At 50.0% G+C, this 21,481-nt stretch overlaps 1 protein-coding gene across 1 annotated transcript; it reads left to right on the plus strand.

Annotated features, from left to right (window-relative positions):
* Positions 1–1,664: 1,664 nt before the first annotated feature.
* On the plus strand, positions 1,665–15,215 carry LOC148828714 (uncharacterized). Its single transcript, XM_088925410.1, has 18 exons — positions 1,665–1,699; positions 2,762–4,807; positions 5,111–5,186; positions 5,705–5,869; positions 6,264–6,371; positions 7,391–7,540; positions 8,227–8,298; positions 9,062–9,118; positions 9,733–9,831; positions 10,475–10,531; positions 10,639–10,704; positions 10,805–10,882; positions 10,975–11,046; positions 11,833–11,904; positions 11,998–12,048; positions 12,413–12,505; positions 13,712–13,795; positions 15,118–15,215. Exons 1-18 carry the CDS (start codon positions 1,697–1,699, stop codon positions 15,162–15,164), a joined length of 3,396 nt encoding a protein of 1,131 aa, XP_088781536.1. The 5' UTR covers positions 1,665–1,696; the 3' UTR covers positions 15,165–15,215.
* The last annotated feature ends 6,266 nt before the right edge of the window (positions 15,216–21,481 follow it).

The raw sequence follows: 21,481 nt of genomic DNA on the forward strand, positions 1-21,481 counted from the left end.
TATTAGGTGCGCATGCTGAGGCAGCTACCCACCTGATATATTATTAGGTGGCTCGTTCGACTACTCAGCCCCGAGCGTTGTTCGCTTCTGTGTGTCATATAAACTGGACTACGATTTATCACTATTGTTGATACGTTATTTAGCGTCAATATTTTCTCAGGCTTGGGGGACATCTTACTGTATAATAAAACACCAAACGAATAGACCGATAGGTTTCTCTCGGCTCTACAACATTCTACAAATATTAAAAAAACTGAATCAGTGTACAAACCTGCAGTTAGCTCAGGCGAATCCTAACATATTGCACTGAGCAAATTGATGTTAATTTTAATGTTGCCCAACGATTTTACCGTTTGATAAAAATCTTACTTTTTGTCCTAAAATATAGGAGTCCCGTTATTATATCAAAAGGCTATACTGCATACATTTGCAAGTTGTGCATTGAATTTATTGTTTTAGATGCTTTATTTATTTGACAATCAACACGGTCATGTAACATTTGAAGGCCCTGTGATTTTTAAAGAAGGGGTGTGACTTATTTAAAGGGCAAATGGGGAAACACGTGTGCTAAACCGGAAGGGCTGGATTGTTCTCCTGTCGGTGAGTGAGGTGGTTTCTGTCAAGTCAAAGTGAAGAGCCTACATGAGATATATATACGGCACTATTTAAAATATAATTTTAAGAAAACTGATATCTAATCTTTATCATTAAAGAAATGAGACTAGGAAAGAAAATCACCGCATCGTGCTGATGGTATGCAGGTCTCCCCTTTATGTCGTGTGAGTTACTAGTTTAGTACACACACGTTTTCGAGTCACGCCTCTCTTTGTAACTACACCGTTTCATCGTCATTTACGAGACGCTCCAATTAAAATCACGTTATCAGATGTTAAACTGCAGTATTTTGCAGCCGTATCAGTTGAATCTTCTTTTAGTACCCAAAAATGCCTAACACAAATGTTGCTTGGCTAGAGCCCATTTGCATTTTTTTTCTTAACTGCTAGCTAAATGACCCATATTTTCTGTTACTTTATTAAGCGGCATCCTTTTTTAAAGTTGTACTTCATCATTTTCGTTTGAAACGCTATATTTTACCTGCCATGCAATTCTCCTAACAACTGTGAGAAGTTTGCCCGAAGCGCGCAGGGCTACAGGATTGGCTAATACAAAAATTAACGATGTCGGTGATTGGCTCATGGTGAAAAAGGACTTGCTAATATTCTTGCAGTCTATTGGTCAGTAACTTACGAGCTCTCCTATAGGCTGGTGCTTGAGACGTCAGCCAATAAGAAGCGAAGAGAAGGTTTGAAAGTGAAGTGAGTTCCGGACCGGTTTAGGTTGCTGGTGGGACGGGTTGTTATGATGAAATGTTGAATTAATATTTTACTTGATCGTTTTTAGAACTGCACAATGAGTTTAAAAATACCGACTCAGTAGATGCTACCTTACTGCAGTTAGATATTTTTTATTGCAACACTGTTTTTAGATAACGCTGCCTGCTGAAGTACATAAGTACCTTAAAATACATTTATGCATTTAAAATTACAAACTAATACGGGCACCTATTTGTATTGGCAATTCTTTTGTTGTCAGTAGTCTAGCTTTTATTTATCTAAATAACTTCTTTTTCTGACGTTCCCTTTTTACTATCTGTGTGTAATATCAGCGGGAAAATATATATAGTTGGACATCGGAAATGGTAAGTAAACTCCTTTGTCTCCTCTAAATGCAACTTTATCTTTGCTTACGGTTTCGAAAGCTCCCGAGCATTCTGTTCATGAATAAAATGAACTTAATGCGCAGATGCAAAATAGTGATCAAGTATGTTAGGATAGTTTGCAAGCGAAATAATGAATTAACGTTTTTGTGTTAACAAATGTTTGGGAAGAAATTAATCGCCTAAAATCTTTTCCAGGAGTTTCTTATCAGTGTTTTTGTATCAGTCATTCTGTCACATTTGTTTAAGGTATAGCTTTATCGATCAATATCCAGGATCAATAAAACACATACAAAACGAGGAACACCCGAACAGCCTCCCGTGTGTGTGATGTTCTAATTCTCCCTGTGGCTGGTTTGGGTGACACGTTTTTCTTTACTTCTAAACAAAAAAAAAAAATTAAGCCACTTAATGTAATCATTAAACCATTTACAGCGGTTGAGCCAACTGACAAATATGATACAAGTGTGTCTGAAGCATTGTCGAATGTCGACCAAGGAACCGGCTGCATTTTAACGTCATATGTAAAATTGTTATGTCGTTATACTCCTGGCGCACTATCTTACATTCCTGCTACATTCCGAGACAGCGCCTTCCAAAAAAAATATGCCCCCCCCCCAAAAAAAAACCGCGATTATTTCGGGGGCTGTAGTTTGCTTTGTGTACCGCAGATGGCGCCAATTGGAACTGTTGCAAACGAATGAGAGGGGTGTCGGGCCACAATCGCTTAGGAATTCAGAAGCCTATCTTGCTCTTGCTCAATGAACTTGGATATCGACCGGCTGTAAAAGAGCAACATTTTCCATGAGCCGCTTGCTTGAAGTAAAGATTGACTCAGGGAATGATCCTGAATAGTTTACTCTCTGAGTGCTAGGTGTTTAAAACCCAAACACTGGGTGCCCAAGCGTTTGCATACAACTGTTCACCGTTTTAAATGTTAGATACAGGCGCTTCAGAATTTATTTAGGCATCTTTAGGATCCAGATAATAGGGTTGCACCCACTATATATATATATACGTGAATGAGTTTTCTCTCCAAACCAGGCCAATGAAAAGGAGAATCCAGGCAACCCAGGGTACTGCCTGCAGCGCCGCGCGCCGTCCCTGCTGAAACGGCAGTCCCTGCCCGCCCCCAGCGCGCAGGCGCAGCCGGCTCTGGTGCGGAGGCCTCTGAGGGACAAGTGGAACCTGCGGGAGGCCTCTGGCTCGGCCCGGGGAGGCCCGAAGGAGCCCGGTTCCAAGTGCGGCGATGGTTTAGGGGCGCCGGGGAAGCGGACCTCGGTCCCGGAAAGGCGGTTCAGCTTGGACAGCGCTTATGCGAGGCCGTACCAGAAACCACCGAGCCGGGAGCCGGTCGCCATGGCCGCGAAGGGCGCCAAGGCTCCCCTGAAGGAGCTGACGAACCGGGCGGCGAAAGAGCCGAGCCTCGAGGCCACGTTTGAGGTCCCCTCTGCCGAGGACAATCCCAGACCCGCTTTCTTCCCGGCGCTGCTCGGCGAGGACCCGGAGCCCCAGGCTCTGGATTACAGCCTGCCGGTCGCCCTGCTGCAGGTGGAGGAGGCCGAGGCCGGGGCCGCGGCCTGGGGGCCCCTCTCCCCGGTCAGCGAGCACCTCCGGCAGGTGCACGAGAAGCTCTCCAGGCGGCGGTACTTCTGCGAGCCGTCGGCGGGGCAGCCAGCCCGGCGGTGCCTGACCCCCGTGCTGGAGGAGCTGTCCCTGCCCGAGGAGGAGAAGGCCGTGCCGCTGGACAGAATCTGCTCTCTGTACCGCAGCTTCTTTGCCGTGGAGTGCGAGGGCGTGGTGGAGCAGATCCTGAGCAACCCCTCCAGCCCGGCCGGCCGGGGGGGCACCCCGTTGCTCGGGGGGGCGAGCGCCGGCGGGTTGCTCAGCATAGAGCTGGAGCCCCCGCCCCAGGGGCCTGGCCTCGCGGACAGCGTGGTGGAGCCGCCCTGCGGCGGGCTGGAGGCGTCGGAGATGTCGGAGGTGAGCCTCCTCAATCTGGACGAGCTGGACATGGAGCTGGTGAAGCTGAAGCAGGCCGGGGGGGAGGCGGGGAAGGGGTCTGAGGAACCCTGCAGCTCTCCTCCCAGGAGGTCCCCCGTGGCTCTCCTGATGGAGCGAATCCAGTCCTTGAGCAGCAACGCGGGCTCCTCCCTGGAGGGCACCTTCAACGTTTCGGACAGGGTGGAAGGCGGGCAGGCGTCGGAGGCCGATAGCAAAGAGGGTTCTCGATGCTGCCGCGAGGCAGGCTCTCCAGGGGCAAAGGCGAACGTGACCCTCATCCTCTGCCCGCCGTCCGCGGTGGAGCCAAACGGCTCCATGGACCCCTCGGAGCCCGCCGCGACGCCCGGCCAGGGCGCGGTCAATAAGAACGACACCTGGGAGCTGACCCTGGGGGGCGGGGAGGGGAAACCTGCCACGTCCGACAGCAAGGACAGGGTGTCGGTGGGGAACAGCTTCAGCAGCGACATCTGCCCCCTCCTGGGCGATTTGGACAGCATCTTGTCCACGGACGACAGCCTGGTCAGGAGCCACCCCCTGATCAGTTCCACGCCCCTGGCGGTGCCCAACGTTTTCAACTTCCACCAGAGGGCGGCGTCGAACCCTGCCCCTTCGCAGAGGGAAGCAGTCAAGGCCAACAGCAGCGTCGGCTCGGAGGAAGACGGCGTCCCTCCCCCGAACGACAGGCCCTTGAACAGCACCCGGGCGAGTTGCGCCGCGCCCAGCGGTTTTCCTAAACCCAAGCCCGGCACGTCCACCCGGAGAGCCAGCCTGGGCGGCCAGCCCTCCGGTGTCGCCAAGAACAGGAAGTCCCTCCTGCCACCTCCCCCTCCCCCTCCTCCTCCCCCTGCCACTGCCAAGACCGGGCTGCAGGCCAGCTGCTTTTCGCACCCCAGAATGCTCGACCTGCCCAAGCCGGGCCCGTCTCGGCGCCTGTCTTTGACGTACCCCTCTGGACCTGTCGGCGCTGCTGGTTCTTGCCCCCCCAGCACTGTCCTTCGGAAGCCCCCGAGGTCTGCGGGGAAGCAGCTCGACGGGCTCCCCAAGCCTGCTGCTCGTGGCCAGGTGCCCGCCAGCTCTGCGGGGGAGGTACGTTCTTCCCGTTAAGGCCTGCAACCTGCCGGTTTTCTTTAAAAGCTTCTGCCCGTGCTTCCTCTAGTCTTTCAAGTTAATCAAATGCAGCTGACGTTCTCTCCTTCTGCTGGAGTCCCTCCAGCCCGGACTCGCTGTTTCCAGGTCCGGGCTCGCTGAGGGCGGTCTAGCAGGCGGTGTCCCTCGGTGTCCAGCGGCAATCGTTGTTAGAATGCGTCGAATGACGTGTTAAAGCTGCAGCTTAACCAGGACAAAGCCCTTAAGGTTTCCGTCGGCTAAGATGCTCGTTTTTCCCTGTAGAGTTCTGCCGGCGCGCCCTCGAGCGTCCTGTCGAGACTGTCGTTCGGCGGCAGGGGCGAGCGTCTGTCCACCGCAGGTAGGCCGATCGCCGTGCAGAAGCGGGTTTTAAGGGCTGAGGTTGGGTGGACGTGGGGCTGACAACAGGGCTCCTGCGGAAGAGGGTTGAAAGAGTTAAATCTGCAGATCCCGGTCTTGCAAATGAGCGTCTTAGTTAGCAACCTTATTGGCTTCATTCTAATGAAGACTTCAGTCAAGGGTGGCCAGGCCTGCTCCTGGAGGACCACCGTTTCAAAAGGAAACGGTTTCCAGTGACCTCAGTTAGATCTGTCCCTTAACTGAATGGACAAGCTGCTCGATGGTAGCCTTGGCAAATTCATTCAGTTCAAATTCCTGAATACATATTCATTCAGTTGTGAAACGCATTGATAAAATACAACTTCCAGTGTGTGTGGAGAGTGGGGGTGAAAAGTGCAAGTCAAACCTATTGGGTAGAAGCAGAGCTGAATTCTGTAGCTGTGATGCTGTTAAAGTAAAGAAAGCAGGGAATTGACTTGGTGGCTGTGCTGTTTATGATGGGATTTTGTCTTTCCTCAGGTAACAGGCTGCAGGCCTCGGGGCTGCCGAAACCTGCTGCCTCTGGCCTGAAAGCGCCCGTGTCCCGCAGGTCAGCGCTGGGGCCGAAGGCTCCGGGGACGCAGCCTGGAAGAGGCACCGCGGCGTCGAGCACAGCCAACCCCAGAGAGCTCCTCTGTGCGCCAGGTCCGTCCTTCACATCGAGGATGTGCTTCCTCGATGGTTCTCTGCCCTGTTTGTGTTTGAATGGTTAATGGCTTTGCTCTACACTTGCGAGTGAGGGTTGGGGGGGCCCCCCAACGGGTGTACTGTGGGTTATTTTTTTGTGTGTGTGTGTGCGCGCGCGTGTTGCAACACCGCCCGTGTGCCTGTCCCAGAGTCCCAGCCTGCCGCTGCACGGACTTTTCCGGCACATTGTGGGACTGCATGCAATTTCCAGAACCCCCGAGGGAGGGAGCTGCACAGGTGTCTGGGAGGGGGTGTCTATGTGCGGACTGGGGATGTGCTGGTGTGGTTTTGTCTTGCCCTTTCGGGGGGCCTGTGTTGAGGAGCTGACCTGTGACCTGTGACCTGTCTGCAGGGTCAGAGGTCCCAGGCTCCTCCAGCAGGGTGCGCCCACAGACCCCCAAGTTGGCTCGCAAAACAGCCGACGAAACCCTTCTTCCTGTTGCCAAGAGGAAGAAAGTCGGTAGGAGTCTTTTTTTTTTTCTAGTCACCTAGCTTTAGAAAGGCACCGCCGAGCAATTTAATCCTTAAGTCCTGACTGATTGTGGAGAAATGCATGTGTACCACACGAGCCACACTGGCTGAGCTGGGACTACCGAGTACATCTTGCAAAGATCACGTCGTCTTGTGTAAATGGGTTTTCCTGGGATCCCAGGCGGAATCTCCTGGATCCCAGTGGGGCGTCAGTGCAGGCTGTTAGCTGAGCTGTCTCCTCCTCACTTGGGAACTGGATGTTTTTTTCCCAGCCCATTTCAGCCTAAAGTCGTTAATATGAGGCTCATCTGTATTTTCAAGTGCAAACTGCTAAACTTTTTTTTGTGGGGGAGGGGGGGGGGTTAAGCTTTATTTTAAGTGGTTCAGTAACAGTTTTTGAAATATGGATGGTCCAGCGGTGTGGTGGTCAACGTTGCTGTCTTACCGAAGCCTTTTGGTTCATAGGCTCAATTCCAGGGTGAGGTACCTTCTGTGTGGAGCTTGCATGTTTCCCATATCCAAGTGGGTTTTCCCTGGGGCCTTTGGTTTCTATCCACCTCCCGTAGACTGCTTCCTGGGTTAATTGCTGTCATAAGCCTGCCTGCGTGTTTCTGTCGTATGCACAAGTGCAATGAAATGGTTAAACGCCAAACATAAACACAGAACAGCAGCAGCAGCAGCAGCAGCAGCAGCAACAACAACAGAGTTAAATAACATGCATCTTAAATGCTTAAAAGGTCAGCACTAGCAGTGTGCAAAAAAAACCCATCAGTGTGAGTCTGGAAGAGGTAGAATTCAATAATCTGACTGCTTGCAGGAAGAAGCTGTGTGTCCTGCAATGGACTAGTCTCTAGAGTCTGGAGCCTCCTTATGATCCCAAGCCCTGGCTTTCTGCCCCTCTTACCCGGAGTAAGGAGCTTCTTGAGGAAAGGGCACAGGCTGCTGCCTCTGGCCCACAGCCTGGCCCTACTTCTGTTGCCCATATTACAGCCTGTTCCTCTGTCCCAGCAGACCCTGTGTCCTCGGGTATCGCTGTGCTGAAGGTCCCTGGGTCCGCGGGGGCCCCCAGGGGGCTGAGGCGCCCAGCTACACGCCTGTCTGGAAGGATACCAGAGTCAAGAGAGACTGGCCCTCCCTCTTCAAAGGGCTTGCAGGCAGGTAGGTGGGCAACTTGGCTGAAGGCAGGGGTGCTGTTTCCAGTATGAAGAGGGTTGGACATTATTTTAATGTCCCTGCTTCTAGTATGAAGTTGCACGTGTCGGTCGTGTATGCTGCTTTTATATAGCATCTCAAAAGGGAAACATTCACAAAGCACTTATTTTAAAAACAATCTGGTCTTCTAGATGCCTGAAAACAGACTTGATAGGGCAACACTGAAGAGAAAAAAAGGTTTGGTTCTTTCTGATAATTCTATATACCCTGAATTATTGAAATCTTCATGTATCATGGCTATGACCAGTGAAGAAACAAGCCCAGAGCCAACACTGGTCATTAAGCCTGTAGACCAACGGCTTATACCTGCGATCTGCTATTAAGCTGAGTAATTGCAATGAGCCAGTCAGTGCGGCAATGGTTCATTGATAATCAAGTATACTTTTCTTTCATAATGATCGGCTTTTACCAGTGTCCGCCTGTTTTTTAGGAGCAAATGAAGGGGTTGTGTTAAGATCCCAGTAGTGGGGATCTGTCAGGGGTAATGTTTCAGAGTTCTTTAATTTTATAGTTCTTAGTCGATATGAACTGCCAGTTTAATACCATTCATTGGATGCTCCCTACTATCCATCTCTGTCTAAGGGACACCCCTTTCTCTTTTTCCTGTTTTTTCTTTTACTTTTGCTCTCCAGGTTCTGCCCTCTTGACTGCTCCTAAACTGGGACTCCGACCCCCATCTGTGTGTCTGTCAAAGAGGAGCAAAGGTCAGCGAATCGCCCCGCCTCTCCCCCTGTTACCCAGAGCAGCCCTGGCGTGTGTTTATCCACTGGGCTGTGTGCTGTTCGCAATCTGTCCACCTGTTCTTGTTGAGTGGTCTGTTGGAAGCGCCACCTGTGTGTCTGAAGTCGGGGCTCTGGGCTGTGAACTCTGCGGCCACACTGGGGGGAGGATGAGGAGGTGGGGGGTGGAGACTCCTCAAACTCTGCCCCTCCCCCCTCAGGCCACCAATCGCTCTTCAACATGTCACAGGCTGCACACCTCCCCCATGCAGGAGGCTCGGTGCTGATTGGACAAGAGGCGCGTCCCCTCACTGACCGCACCGCAAGTGGCTGCAGGGGTCGCTGGCAGATGAGGGAACTGTTTCCCTCTGGTGACGGTGTCCAGGCTCGAACCCGCGGTCGCAGAGCTCAGTCTGCTCAGCCGTCGCCTTTATCACCTCAGCTTGTTGGGGCTCTGTCCGTGCTCTAATGTTTCTGGTGGAACGTCCTGTTAGCCTCACCGCTCGGGCCTGTCGGAGGAGTGCGGATTACCACAGAGCTGGTTTTCTTATCATGGTTCAGAGGGCGGCCTCTGCACACTATGGCCACGACCGAGTGGTCTCTGCTGCTCTCTAGGTGGTGACGGCGTGAAGCTGTGAAGTGGCAAATGGTTTTGTGTGATGCAGCACACCCGAGTCATAAACGCGACATAGATCCTGCTGGGGAGAGACTGGCCACCACTGACCCCTGCTGGTCTTCATCTGTCCAGGTGCTGTCCCCTCGGCAGACCACGGGTCAGCCACCGCTCAGCCCCAGGAATCTGAAGGTAGGCCACACCAGAGCTGCCGAAGGACGTGTCACCATGTGCAACTTTCAGTTTTTCCACTGCAGTCCGTTTGCAATCAAACGTTTTTGTGGTTCATTAGAGACCACTGCCTGCTTTTTCCCCATGATGCCTGAAACAATAATCTAAACGGGATTCCTGCAAACTTACTTTTGCGAAGTTGTGGTGAAATCTACATGTCCACATAGGCCTGCAGCTGGCCTGTGCTCCCCTGATTTTAAAACCAGAACAACACCTTTTAGTTTTTGTATTCGACATCCTGGAACACCTCTTGAATTCTGAAAACTTCAGAGCATGGAAATGTGCTTGTGGATCTCTGATTGTCCGAGGTTTTCCTCCAAAGCCGTCAGGCATTTGCTAGCATAATATGATTGTGCATTGAAATCAAATTTAAGGAAGTTAAATTGCATGTGACCACTGGCTCATGCATCATTCCCTGAGTTATCTGCTCCAATTTCATTGCAGTGCATTTAGAATAATGCCCACGGCTAATTAAGGCTTTGTCCTTTTAGTGCTGAGCTTGTGTGATATTTCATTCTCCACTGTCGTGATCTTCTCTAGGCAGTATTTGCTGACTGAGACTTGCTGTGTGGCAGTTTCAAACTTGCTTTTCTCCACAGTGTCTGCCCTATCGGCTAATGTGACGTTTGGGGCAAATACACCACCTGCTGCAACTCCAGAGATAGCAAACAAAGGTATGATTTGATTAATGCTGTGCCAGAAGGCCAGTTAACTTCTTACTGCGTGCATGTCCATTAAAATTGATTCAACCTTTTAAAGTTCCGTATTGAGGTTTCAGTTAAATTGCAACACCTGATTCTTAGATACAGACAGAAGCAAGACTTTTTCTTATTTTTGCAGAAGTTTAACCCATCAGCCAGCACAACCTTTGCGCTAGAGCTGATTTTGTAAAAAACTGGGATCGGCTGCATCCCGAAGATTTTATTTGGAAAAGTCAACGGGTTTGGCCCTACTCCTAAACATAAGGTTAAGACTGGCTGCGGTGGTCAGGCCTGGGGCTGTAGCAAGATTTACAGCCCTTGTATCTTCAGGCTCTGCTCATGGAGATAACCATCTCTCTCTTCCACCAGAGCTCTTAATGAGATCATTGGGCACTGTTATCATGCTCTAAAATGGGTTACTTATTTACAGAGGCTCTAAACCTCCTGCTCTTCGAGTGCTATGAGCGTCTGTCCCATCCTGCCCTTTGTGTTGGCCAATTTGAAGCCAAAACCAGCGAGTATCTGCTTATAGCATCTCCTGATGGCTTCCGTCTGAGGTCTTGGTCCAGTGGGCGTTGGGCTCAGACGCATTTGGGCTTTTTTTTTTCCCCCCTAGGTGCTGCTCAGTCCCGTCTGGACCCTCAAGACCAAAGCCCAGAACGAGCCACCCAAGGTAAAGTCCGTTTATGATCTCTCTTACGGACGTATTATATCGTGGGATAATGGATAATGGGTTTGGACTCTCCGTTGACCCTTTTTTTAAAATCTCCTGCTCTGCAGACGAGTCTTCTGCGAACGTGACTTTTGAAACAGCCCGGCCAGCTGGGCCCGGGACACAGGATTCAGGTGAAGTCCTGGCGCCGAACCCGCTGCCCCTGGACTGCTTTCGCTGTGACCTGCCTGGCTCTGAGGCCTGATATGGTGTCCTTTTTCTTCTTTCCTGCAGTTCCCTCCCCGCCTGTCAACCGGACGCTGGACATCGGCAGCCCTGGGCGAGCCGGGAGCCTGCAGGAAGAGCCAGCCGGTAGGTGTCTGTCCCGGCTCCTGTGGGCGGGCTGCTGGGCTCTATTCCACGTGCGCCACTTACCCCCTGCTCTGCATGCCTGTTCCCTCCAGGTGGCGCCGCGGCCTCCTGGGCCGGACCCGCACCGCAGTCGGACTCGCCCGCAGCCCCCCTCCAAAACGATGGTGAGCACGGCTGCGACTCGGAAACCACTTCTCCGCCATTGCTGTTCTTGGCTTATTTTTTTTCCTGACCCTCTTGGCCAAAGTGCTTTGCCCAGGTGTAAGTGCGTCCAGTGTATTTTGCTGGAGCAGTCCGAGTGAGGCACCTGGGATCCTTCCTGTTAGACGCCTGGAGACCTAACTGCTCCTCCACCCTGCTTAAACCAGAGTTAAGTTTCTCTTAATACGCCAGAGAAAAACCTGCAAACATTTTGCACTTCATGGTGTGTTTGTTTTTTTTGTACCGTCTTCTTGCTGCAGAGATGCAGCCTTGACCCTCAGGTCAGAGGTCACGCTACCAAGGGTGTTGTCCCCAGAGAAAGACTTGCGGAAGTACGGGACTCTGGGGGGGGGGGAAGCTGCATCCACACGTTCCTGCGTGACTGCGTTAAAGAAAAAACATTGAAGTGTTCTTGCAATAGGTGTACAGCAGCCAGATGAAACCTGGACGGGCGGTGTTCCAGCCTGGGAGCTGGAGGAAATGGTGACAGAGATGCATTGATGCTTTCTCTCTACCGGCAGGATGACTTTCAGTGGCTTTTCAGCCGGTTCTGCCCTTGAGAAACACAGCTTTTGACAATCCTGCAGCTCCTGACCCTTGTGTAGCTGGAGGTCTTTGTGCGCTTGTATCCCAGGTCGTCTACTGCGTGTCTTTTGTTTGGAGATCTGCCTTGTAACTGTCAAACCGACCCCTCCTTTCCCAAGCTCTTGATCTTTCCAGCTGGCTTACGGCCTGATCCGCTTTTCCAGACTCTTCTCCGTCGGCCAACCTGACTTTTGAAGCGGGGGAGCATGCTGGGAGCCCAGTGGAGAAGGATCCGGGTGAGTTTCCTGTGTCCCGCCTGCGGCGGCCGGCTGGCCAGCGACGCGCTCCCTCTCCCCCAGGGTTGACTTCTCCTGGGTTCTCCTTCCCAGGTGTCTCTTCCTTGGACGAGCGGGCTGCCAGTCCTCCAGACAAGAGCCAAGGTAAGAGCAGTTCCCCCTTTTATTTAAGTCTCTCTAGATATTTAACGGGGGGTCTCCAACCTTAGCCTCATAGCTCACCCTAAATCCCTTGCTGCTTAAAGATAAGAACATTTACAAACAAGAGGTGGCCATTCAGTGTCTCCTGTTTGGTGGTAAGAAACCATAATTTATTTTTTATAGTGTCCCGTGTGAGTCCATTTCAGTTAAGTACGCTGAGCTTATGCACAGACGCACACCTCTGTTAAATGTGCTAGATGTATTGCGTCTTGACCTGCATCTGGGGCGGTAAACCGGCAAATTGCAGTGGTGACGGGGTCCTGCAGACTGGGCGTGTGCTGATGCCCTTTCCCTGTTCTCGTCTCAGGCTCTGCGTCGTGCAGCGACTGCGCTGAGAGCCGCCGGGAGAGCAGGGCGCTGCTGGCCAGGTGCCAAAGTCTAGAAGAGCAGCTGAAAGCAGGTACGTCTGTTCTTCTGCCGGAGGGGTCACTTTGTTATGTGAAGGTGAAAAGCTTTTTATTTCCCCCCCCTGAGGGGTGGTGGGGCTACGAAATGATGGATTGATGCATGCGGTCGGTTAGCCAAGGAGTCTCTCGAGTCTGCAGGATGAGTTACAGCGGTCCTGAGGGGACAGGCCTTTCTGGGTGTTTGTCAGGTGTGAGGAGTGGTACATGTTGTAGTTACCATCATCAGACCACTAGGGGGTCTTAGTGACCAAAGAGCAGTAATACTGTGTTCTTGTATGCGGTCCAATCCTGGTCCTAGAGGGCTGGCGTTTGAGTATGTGCAGGTTTTATATTCCTGCCCTCCATTCCTTTCAGTTCTTCAATTGCTCAGTCAGCTGATTACTGGCTTAATTAGAGCACTTGAACATTTCTTTTCCTGCTCTAAATGGGGGAGGGGGGGGCAGTATTCACGTGTCCAATACTGAATTTGTGCTTCTTAATAAAAACATTCCACACAACCCTGCTTTTCTCCTTTGCCTTCTGGAACCGCGTCAAAAATATATATTTTTCAGCTTCCTGGGTGTTTAATGGTTTCTCTGTTTTGAGTAGGTCTATGACACTCAAGGAGCAGCATGTAGGGTTCTGGACTCGTAACTGGAAGGTTGTGGGTTCAAATCCCAGATAAGATACTGCTCTTGTACCCCTGCTGACTGAATGGTTGCAGTACAATCCCTATATACTCCAGTGTAGACATAAACCTCTAGAGCTAAACATCAGCCAAATAAGTAGTAAAAATACAGTGAGAATCCTTTATGCAGAAAGCTATTCAATAATCCCCATAATGTTATTTGAGATTATATTGCATTTTCTATTAAAATGTGTAGCTACATTTTCTAAGGACTAGAAAGTTTCATGTACTTTGCATTTTAAAGCCTTAGCAAAAGTGCTTGATTTCATTGCATACTGTACTTATCGAACAACTTTGTATTGTTTGCAGTGGGTATGTTGCCTGCTTTAAGACTTTGCAGAGTTCCCACTTTGCTGTCTTATTAAAACCAATCTCCCAGATCGCTCCTGTGCCTTTTATAGCAGTTGTCAGTTTCTGCTGGTAGTGAACCAGAAGACCTGCTACCACTAAAGACTGTGCAAAGGAACATCTCCTGGTCTTTCTGGTTCAGTCCTGCTCAGGATACACAACGTAGTCTTTTCTCTCTTGCCAGGATCTGCGCAATGTGAGCTGTACTGCCAGGAAAACAAAATGCTCCAGGAAAGGTGTCGACTTCTAGAAGAGCAACTCAAAGCAGGTCAGCTCTTCCTCTTAAGAGCTAGAGCAAATTGGAGGCTGTTTTGTGCTTGCACAAGAACAAAATCCCTCATCTTGCAAAGGGTCCCACAAAAGCAGACCCCCACCTTTTCTGGCAAGGTTGAATAGCACATCTATAAATAACGTCCTTACACTTATATAGCGCTTTTCTGGACATGCCACTCAAAGTGCTGTTCAGGTTCTAGGGAATCCCACCACCACCACCAATGTGCAGCCCCACCTGGATGGGACGACGGCAGCCAGAGTTCACCACTACTCTCCCCACACACCAGCTCCCAGTGGGGAGGAGAGCAGAGTGATGAAGCCAGTTCGGAGAGGGGGATTATTAGGAGGCCTTGATTGGTAAAGGCCAGGGGGAAATTTGGTCAGGACACTGGGGTAACACCCCTTCTCTTCTCGAGAAACTCCCTGGTCTCTTTGACCACAGAGAGTCAGGACCTCAGTTTTGTGTCTCGCCTGAAGGACGGTGCCTGTTTACTGTATAGTGTCCCCGTCACTATACTGAGGTATTAGGACCCACATGGACTGCAGGGTGATATTGCTGCTGGTATGGTATGACTACTATGGTCATAATGGAAAATGGCATTTTTGCATTGATGCTGTTCCCCTGTGCTTCTCAAATGCTTTCAAACTCCCCATGCCGAGAGTGTTTTGTCACTGTGGACTTGGCACGCGTCTGGATAGTGCGGAGCAGGTTCCTGTCGAGGTGACTTGAATTCTAACCGTTAGCAGTGGTAATGAGCTGAGTCTTGTTGGCTTAAGTACATCTTTTTAAATATCGGAACACTGTTCCCTGTATTGGTAAACTCCCCCTCCCCCCCCCATTCCATTTATCTGGAATGTGATTTGATAGCAAAGAGCAGGAAGGGGGATTTTAGCAGGATGTTCTTGGCTTTAAACCCCTGTGTGAGCTGTGCGTTTGAATCGGTCGCCGACTGCGGACACTCTCGGGGGACGCGATCTGTGGCTGTAGAGGACGCGTCAGCTGTTTGCGGGCCTCCAGCGGCGCACGAAGGGGCTCCTCGAGGGGTGTGGGTTATTGACGAACCCCAGCCCAGACTTGCGCCCCCGGCGGACGGCTGCGCCTGCTGACGTCGAGGATTGCGCTGTCATCCGCACACGTCTGCAGAGGTGACGAGCGCAGGCTTTAAAAATCCTTCCAACGCGATCAAGCAGTGCAGCCCTTCGGAGTGCGTTGCCTGTCCGAGTGAAGTGAGGGTGTTGCAGCCGCTGGCTGTCAAGCTGGTAGGTTGCAGAGCGCCGGCTAACATGTCTTCATTCGTTCCTTCTCCCTTTTTACAGCCGCTCTGAAGACCCGCGACGCGAGTGTGACGGAGACGCCCCACTGAAGGATTTATATCGTTTGTCTTTTTTTTTTTGTTGCTTTTATTCAACAGTCTGCTGGGGGTGGAGTGGCTGTTGGTTTCTACACCGTTAAGTTGCACAATAAATGTTATATTAAATAAAGCGTTTTTTAAACCATTATTTTAAAAATCTGTCCTCGCAAGTTGAGATGGCAGGGTTCGAAGGCGTTGGCGTACACTGCGATCTGACCTGCTCCTTTTGAATGTCTTTGCAGCACACAAAACGCTAATAAAGTGCTAGCTTTTTGCCAACCGAATGGGATGATTTATTTGCTCGCCTTGTCCTGTACAAGAGCCTAAGCCATGTCATTAATGTGCAAGTTTTAAATGTTCGTCTTTTTTTAGAATGGCCCACAACTCCTCCAGGGCTGATTGCCCTCCATTCCCAGTGTCCTTTGGGTTTTGTTCCTCCCATATTCCTAGGTACCCAGTTCGTATAATTATTTCATTAGATAACCGATTCCTGTAACCAGACTCTGGGGTGATTTATAGGCGATTTTGTTCCTTTCAACGAAGTGAATGCCTTGTGCGATCAATTGTAAAAGACGTGAAGACAAATCCTATATGTCTGATGTAGGAACCTTGGGTGGCTTTGTGGTTTGACAACTGGGATTGGAACACAAAAGGACACCACGCCCTCCAGGAACTTGAGTTTGGAGCTCACGACTCCTGATCAAGAAGCCTCAAGACTAAATGTGTTAAGGGAATGTGAGCGCTCAGTAAATACCCCCCCCCCTAGTCATTCTGAACTCCTTACGAATATGACTGCAAAGTGTGATTTGCTTGGACGTGTCACTTTGGGACTTTGAGGTCAAGTTGTCCCTGGCTTCATTTTTTGTGCAAAAGTACAGTCTTAGTGGAAAAGTAAAGAAGGTTTTGGCTGTGGGGTTTCTTTAGTTTTGTGATGTCTTCCACTCTAACCTCTTCGATCCCAGCATGCACTTGTTGGGTGCACCCAAGGACACTGCTGAAACAAGAGAACTCCTAAAACTTCTAGTGAAACCAGGTCTCCTGACCTAAGAGTTAGTTTTGCAGACTGTGGTTAGAAAAACATTGTATGCTGTCTAAAAATAGGCAGCTCAAGATCAGTGATCGTAAAAGCCGGTGCAACAGTTCACATGCTTCCTCAGTGCATCTGTCTGGAAGAGCTGTGATCTTCTCCCATTGACCAATTCTTTTTAAAAGGTAGTACTCGGTGATGAACTGCAATGGCATACTTTGACAGATATTCAAGGGAAGGCGAGAGTGAATTGCACCCTTTGTGTGTGGTCACTGTAAATGAGAATGTACAGTAGGAGTGCACCAAGAGGAGGAGCTCAGGGGGCCAGTCCTACTGGCTGGGTTCTCAGAAGCCAATGAAGCCAAGGGTCTTGTCCGTGTTGCATGACTGCAGTGTCGGTTTCAACAGCACGGCTGAGCAGCTTCTTCCGGACTCCCGTCACCACCGAGATTCCACTTGTGTTCTCTGGTTCACGTTTCCCGGTTGGTTCTGAAGAAATCTCTGGCGGCTTTGGCCTTGCCTGTGTGTTTGAGGACTTTGAGCACGTGCGTCAAGTCAGCTGGCGTTCTGTGCTCAAGCGCAGAGAGGTGGTGTGGTACGCTCTTTTCCACCAGGAGAGCTGGACAGGACAGTAGGGCAGTCTGCCCTTTTGCCTGTCTGTCGGGTGATAACTTTGTGTTTGCAGGTCCGCTGGAAAGCGTTGAAGAACAGATAGCACTGTCGAGCCCTTTCACTGAACTGTGTGGCAGATCGCTTGTTTGGAAGACTTGCGCCAGAATTTTGGAATTATCTGGCCTGGAGAAAGCCACAGTCCGATCAGGCTGCAGGTTAAGAAGAGCCTATGGTGGCCACTATAAACAGAGATGAATGTTTATATAATAGCGTTTGTGTATGGGGGTTTTTAAAGGGCCTAACCTGCATTTGTCAAACACAAAATGAGCCGAGTCGGAGGTAAGGGGTGAGCTGAAACCCACATCCTGTTTCTGGTTTAGAAGCAAAACGCTGCAGTTCATGTGAAAATTGAGCTGTAATTGGCGTTCTGTGGAACTGTGCTGTGCCCATGGCAGAACTTTTAAAATGGGCAGAGATTCCCTGTTTGCCCATTTGGTTATTTTACATGAGCACCTTGGTTTCTTAGAGCGTGATTTAGACTTCCCTAAACTTTTACTTTTGTCTTCCTCTTATTTTTGGAAGAACAGATGGTGCAGGTTTCTTCTCTCATCTCGGGGTAGAATGGTGCCCCGCAGGGGTAAATTCTGTGGTCTACAATAAACTACAACTTTGAACTTGATTGCCTTGCCCTTGCAATCCTAAAAATGTAGTTTAGATGTGAGAACCCTAAACTGGTGAGACATCCCCTTTGCATCTGTTTCCAGTCCTTGAAGGCTGACTGTACAGCCAGCAGCTGCTTTCATGATTGCTTCCTCCCTCACCCCCCTGCGCTCACCCACCCCCAGCAGAACAGCAGTGACAGCTGCCAGCCTGCAATCAGGCTCCTTGTTGCATCAGCTGCCTGGAGTCTCCACAGGCTCCTGCAGTCTCTCTTCCACTAGCCTCCTGTATAAGCCATCCATCCATTTTCTAACCTCTGTTGTGTCATACAAATGACAAGGTTCAGGTGTCTGTGTAGAAGAAATCTCTTTATTTCATACGCATGGGGAAGACCGGCTTGCAACCACTGGACTCAAAAATAAGTAATGATGGTCTTTTATACTGTGAAACAAGCAAGTTACTACAACACATTCTAAACAAATGATAAGATAACAACACATGCCAATATTATTAATCATATCTAAGTTGCAGACTAGACAAAAGTTAGTTCTTTTCATATGTTCTGGGCACACAGCCAGCTTACCTCATACATGCCCTTTATCTTACTGACCAAGGATAGGCCACACATTTATATATTTGGGTGCAAAGCCAACTATGAGCCACTAGACTGCATAGTTTGCAAAAATGCTATTATCTCACTTCCCAGGTGTCTCCCTTATCTTTTCACCTCTTTGTCACAGAGGGGGCTAGAGCCGATCCCAGCAATCAACGGGTACAAGGCAAGGTACGTCCTGGACAGGACGCCAGTCCAGCGCAGGGCAGGCAGGCAGGCAGGCACTCACACCAGGGCCAATTTCCCCAGAAGCCAAATAACCCACCCCTGGGAACAGAGGGAGCCCGTGCACATACAAACTCCGCACCCACCGCACCCCAGGGCCCCAGCACTGTGAAGCCGCCATGCTGGCCACCGTTCCACCGTGAGCCCCGCTCACATTCCTCTGCTGGAGACCTAATAAAGCACGATCCAAAGAGTTCTGCACCGCTGGGGGGACCAGTCCTCGACTATAGCTGCTACATTATTGGGTTTTAATGGGTGGGTAGGGAAGATGCAGGTAAGAATGGGAATTCTATAGGCAAACTGTCGTAATTTGATACAAAGGTTAGAATGAGTTCTCTAGGTTTTCTTTAAGGTTGCAGTGCATGAAAAGAGTTTAGGCCAAAAGTAATGAGAATCAGAAGCTGGTCATCTCATGGTCTTTCTTTGAAATTAATGTTTGACACGGCATGTACGTCAATATCTACAGTACCTTAATTGCTGTGAACTGTGTTAATTCGTACTAACTTGATTGCCATGGCTTAATTCGATTTCTGGGAGGACAGACCGAAATAACTTCTTAAAATAAACGCCACACCCCCTTCCTGTGACACGTACTGTACACCAGCGCTGGACCCTGGCAGCCTCTCCGGACTGACGCAAGGAAACCTCATTGTTGCATCACAGAGAGCGGGCCTGGTCAAAGACCCTGTCATGTGCTGCTGCCTCTGCAGAACCCAGCTGTCTCTGCAGGTATTGACTGAAAGCCAAAGCTGCCTCATTCAATTCAATTCAATTCAATCCAAGGTGCTTTATTAGCATGACCGATGGGTACAATCAGTGTTGCCAAAGCAAATGAAAGTAATGATATTTACATTAAACAAAACAAAAAATAAAAGTAAAATAAAATCTACAGACATATTACAGACATTTACAACAAAGACATATTATAAAATATTGACATATGCTGTAGGCGGCTGGAGCATTATTGGGAGACTGACTCACTGTTCCTCAGGCTGTGACAGGAGATCACATACTGGGCTGCCAGTTCAACTGAGTTCCCTCCTCCCTCTCCCAGTAGGATTGGGACCCGTTGTGATTCTGGCAGGTGTGGGAACTCTGGGATTAGATTTCTGAATTTTGGGAAGAATGTTTCTCTAACCCCAGAGTATCTGTCACAGTGCAGTAGGAAGTGCACCTCTGTCTCTATTTCTCCCCGCTGGCAGTGGGAGCACAGTCTGTCCTCTCTGGGCAGCCAGGTCTGCCTGTGTCGCCCAGTTTCTATGGCTAGGCTGTGGTCACTGAGCCTGTACTTCGTCAGGGTCTGTTTCTGTATGTTGTTTCTTATCTTGGTCAAATTTTCAGCTAGTGTGTATTGTCTGTTTAGGGTTCTGTAGCATTCCAGTTTATGTTGTGTTTGTGTGTGTGTGTCCCAGTGTGTGAGATATTGCTGTTTGATCTGTGCTGTGATGTGGTTGAGTCTGGGTTGTGGTGCTCTAGCAGTGCTGTCCTGAGGCTGGTTAGTGTCGGTGTGGCTCAGGTCAGCTGGCTCAGGGGGCTCTGTTTTGGGCTCAGTTCTTGGCTCAGCAGGTCTTTGTGGTGGTAGGAATTTTGGTCGCTGTTTTTTAGGTGTAGCCAATACTTTAATATTCTTTTCTGTATGTTTATCAATAGTGGGTACTGGCCTAATTCGGCCCTGCACCCGTTGTTAGGTGTTTTTCTCTGCACACGGAGGATGTTTCTACAGATCTCCATGTGCAGAGTTTCTGTGGGGTGTTTGTCCCATTGAGTGTACTCCTGGTCTGTGAGGGGACCCCACACTTCACTGCCGTATAGGGCAATGGGTTGGATTACACTTTCAAATATTTGGAGCCAGATTCTTGTTGGTGGGTTGATGTTGAAGAGCCTCCTTCTTATTGCGTAGAAAGCCCTGAGTGCCTTCTCCCTCAGTGCCTTCACTGCCAGGTCAAAACTCCCAGAAGAGCTGATGGTGAGACCGAGATATGTGTAGCTGGATGTGTGCTCCAATGTGTTGTTGTTCAGTGTGAATTTGTACCTGTTTCCCCGAGGTCTGGCTTTCTTCTGGAAAACCATAACTCTGGTCTTGTCCAGATTGACTGTCAGTGCCCAGGTCTGACAGTACTGCTCCAGCAGTGCCAGGTTCTGCTGCAGCCCCCGTTCTGTGGGTCCCAGGGCCCCAGTGCTACCCCCCTTGCCGCCTACACCTGTGACGAGGGGACTGCGTTCAGTTGCACGTTTTTGGTTGAAGATTCGGATTTCTGTCTGCCTGCTTTACATATATTTACGAGTGGCGAGGAGGTTTATTTCAGTACCACAGCCGATGCAATGATTCTGCATTGCGCAGCCGGTTTTGGGGATTTTTTTCGGGCGCGCTTCGACGGTAGCCGTCGCGCAGAAGCGCAAAGATGAATTATCACCCAAGGCTTCCCGATCCTGGCGCTCGCGGCGCGCGTTTTGGAAACAGCACGGTCTTTTTAACCGGCGCGTTTTGTCTCTAAACAATACAACCATTTACCGTTTCGGCCTCCCTCAGTTCGCGGTTCTGAAGTTTGAAGGCCTGATCAAGGTTATTCTGTGATCTGTGATCCCATATCTCCGACCCAAGGGAAAGGGATTCGATCCCATCCAGGCACATCTGTCGACTTTTCCAGAAAGCGTTGGCGGCAGTTTCTGGGATCTCCGCATTTAGAAGTGGCTTCTCTGTAGCGTCTGTAGTATGTCACATCCAGATCATTCAGACTTGGAGCTTTATGCAGGAATTGTGTTCATTCAGCAAGATGAACTCTGTTCCTTGAGAAATGGAAATGGACTAAGACATCGGTCCTAAATAATCACTTACTGACTTGCTTTCACAAATCGCCTGCTTAACTGATCACAGCTGAAATCGACCTTGGCGGTTTAACGCAGACCCACAAACCCCAGCTGGGTCGTGGCGCTCGAGATGAGACCCCGGGTTTACAAGGAACCCCGAACCTCCGGAGTCCAATGCGAGCTGTGTCACGCGCTTTGCATCCCCCTGCCGACCCGTTTAACACGCTGGTTATCTTAAAACGGGGGTACGCTGGACCCCAGCGCCCCCTCTACGGCGGTTGCTATCCTTTCTGGAGTCTGAATGACTTAATTGAACCAATTAATGAGATAAAGCTAATCTAATCGGCTGTGTTGTCCAGGTCTTAATCAGGTGCTAATTGAAAA

This window comes from Atractosteus spatula, chromosome 9 (genome assembly GCF_055471065.1).
Source record: "Atractosteus spatula isolate fAtrSpa1 chromosome 9, fAtrSpa1.hap1, whole genome shotgun sequence".
NCBI classification, from domain to species: domain Eukaryota; kingdom Metazoa; phylum Chordata; class Actinopteri; order Semionotiformes; family Lepisosteidae; genus Atractosteus; species Atractosteus spatula.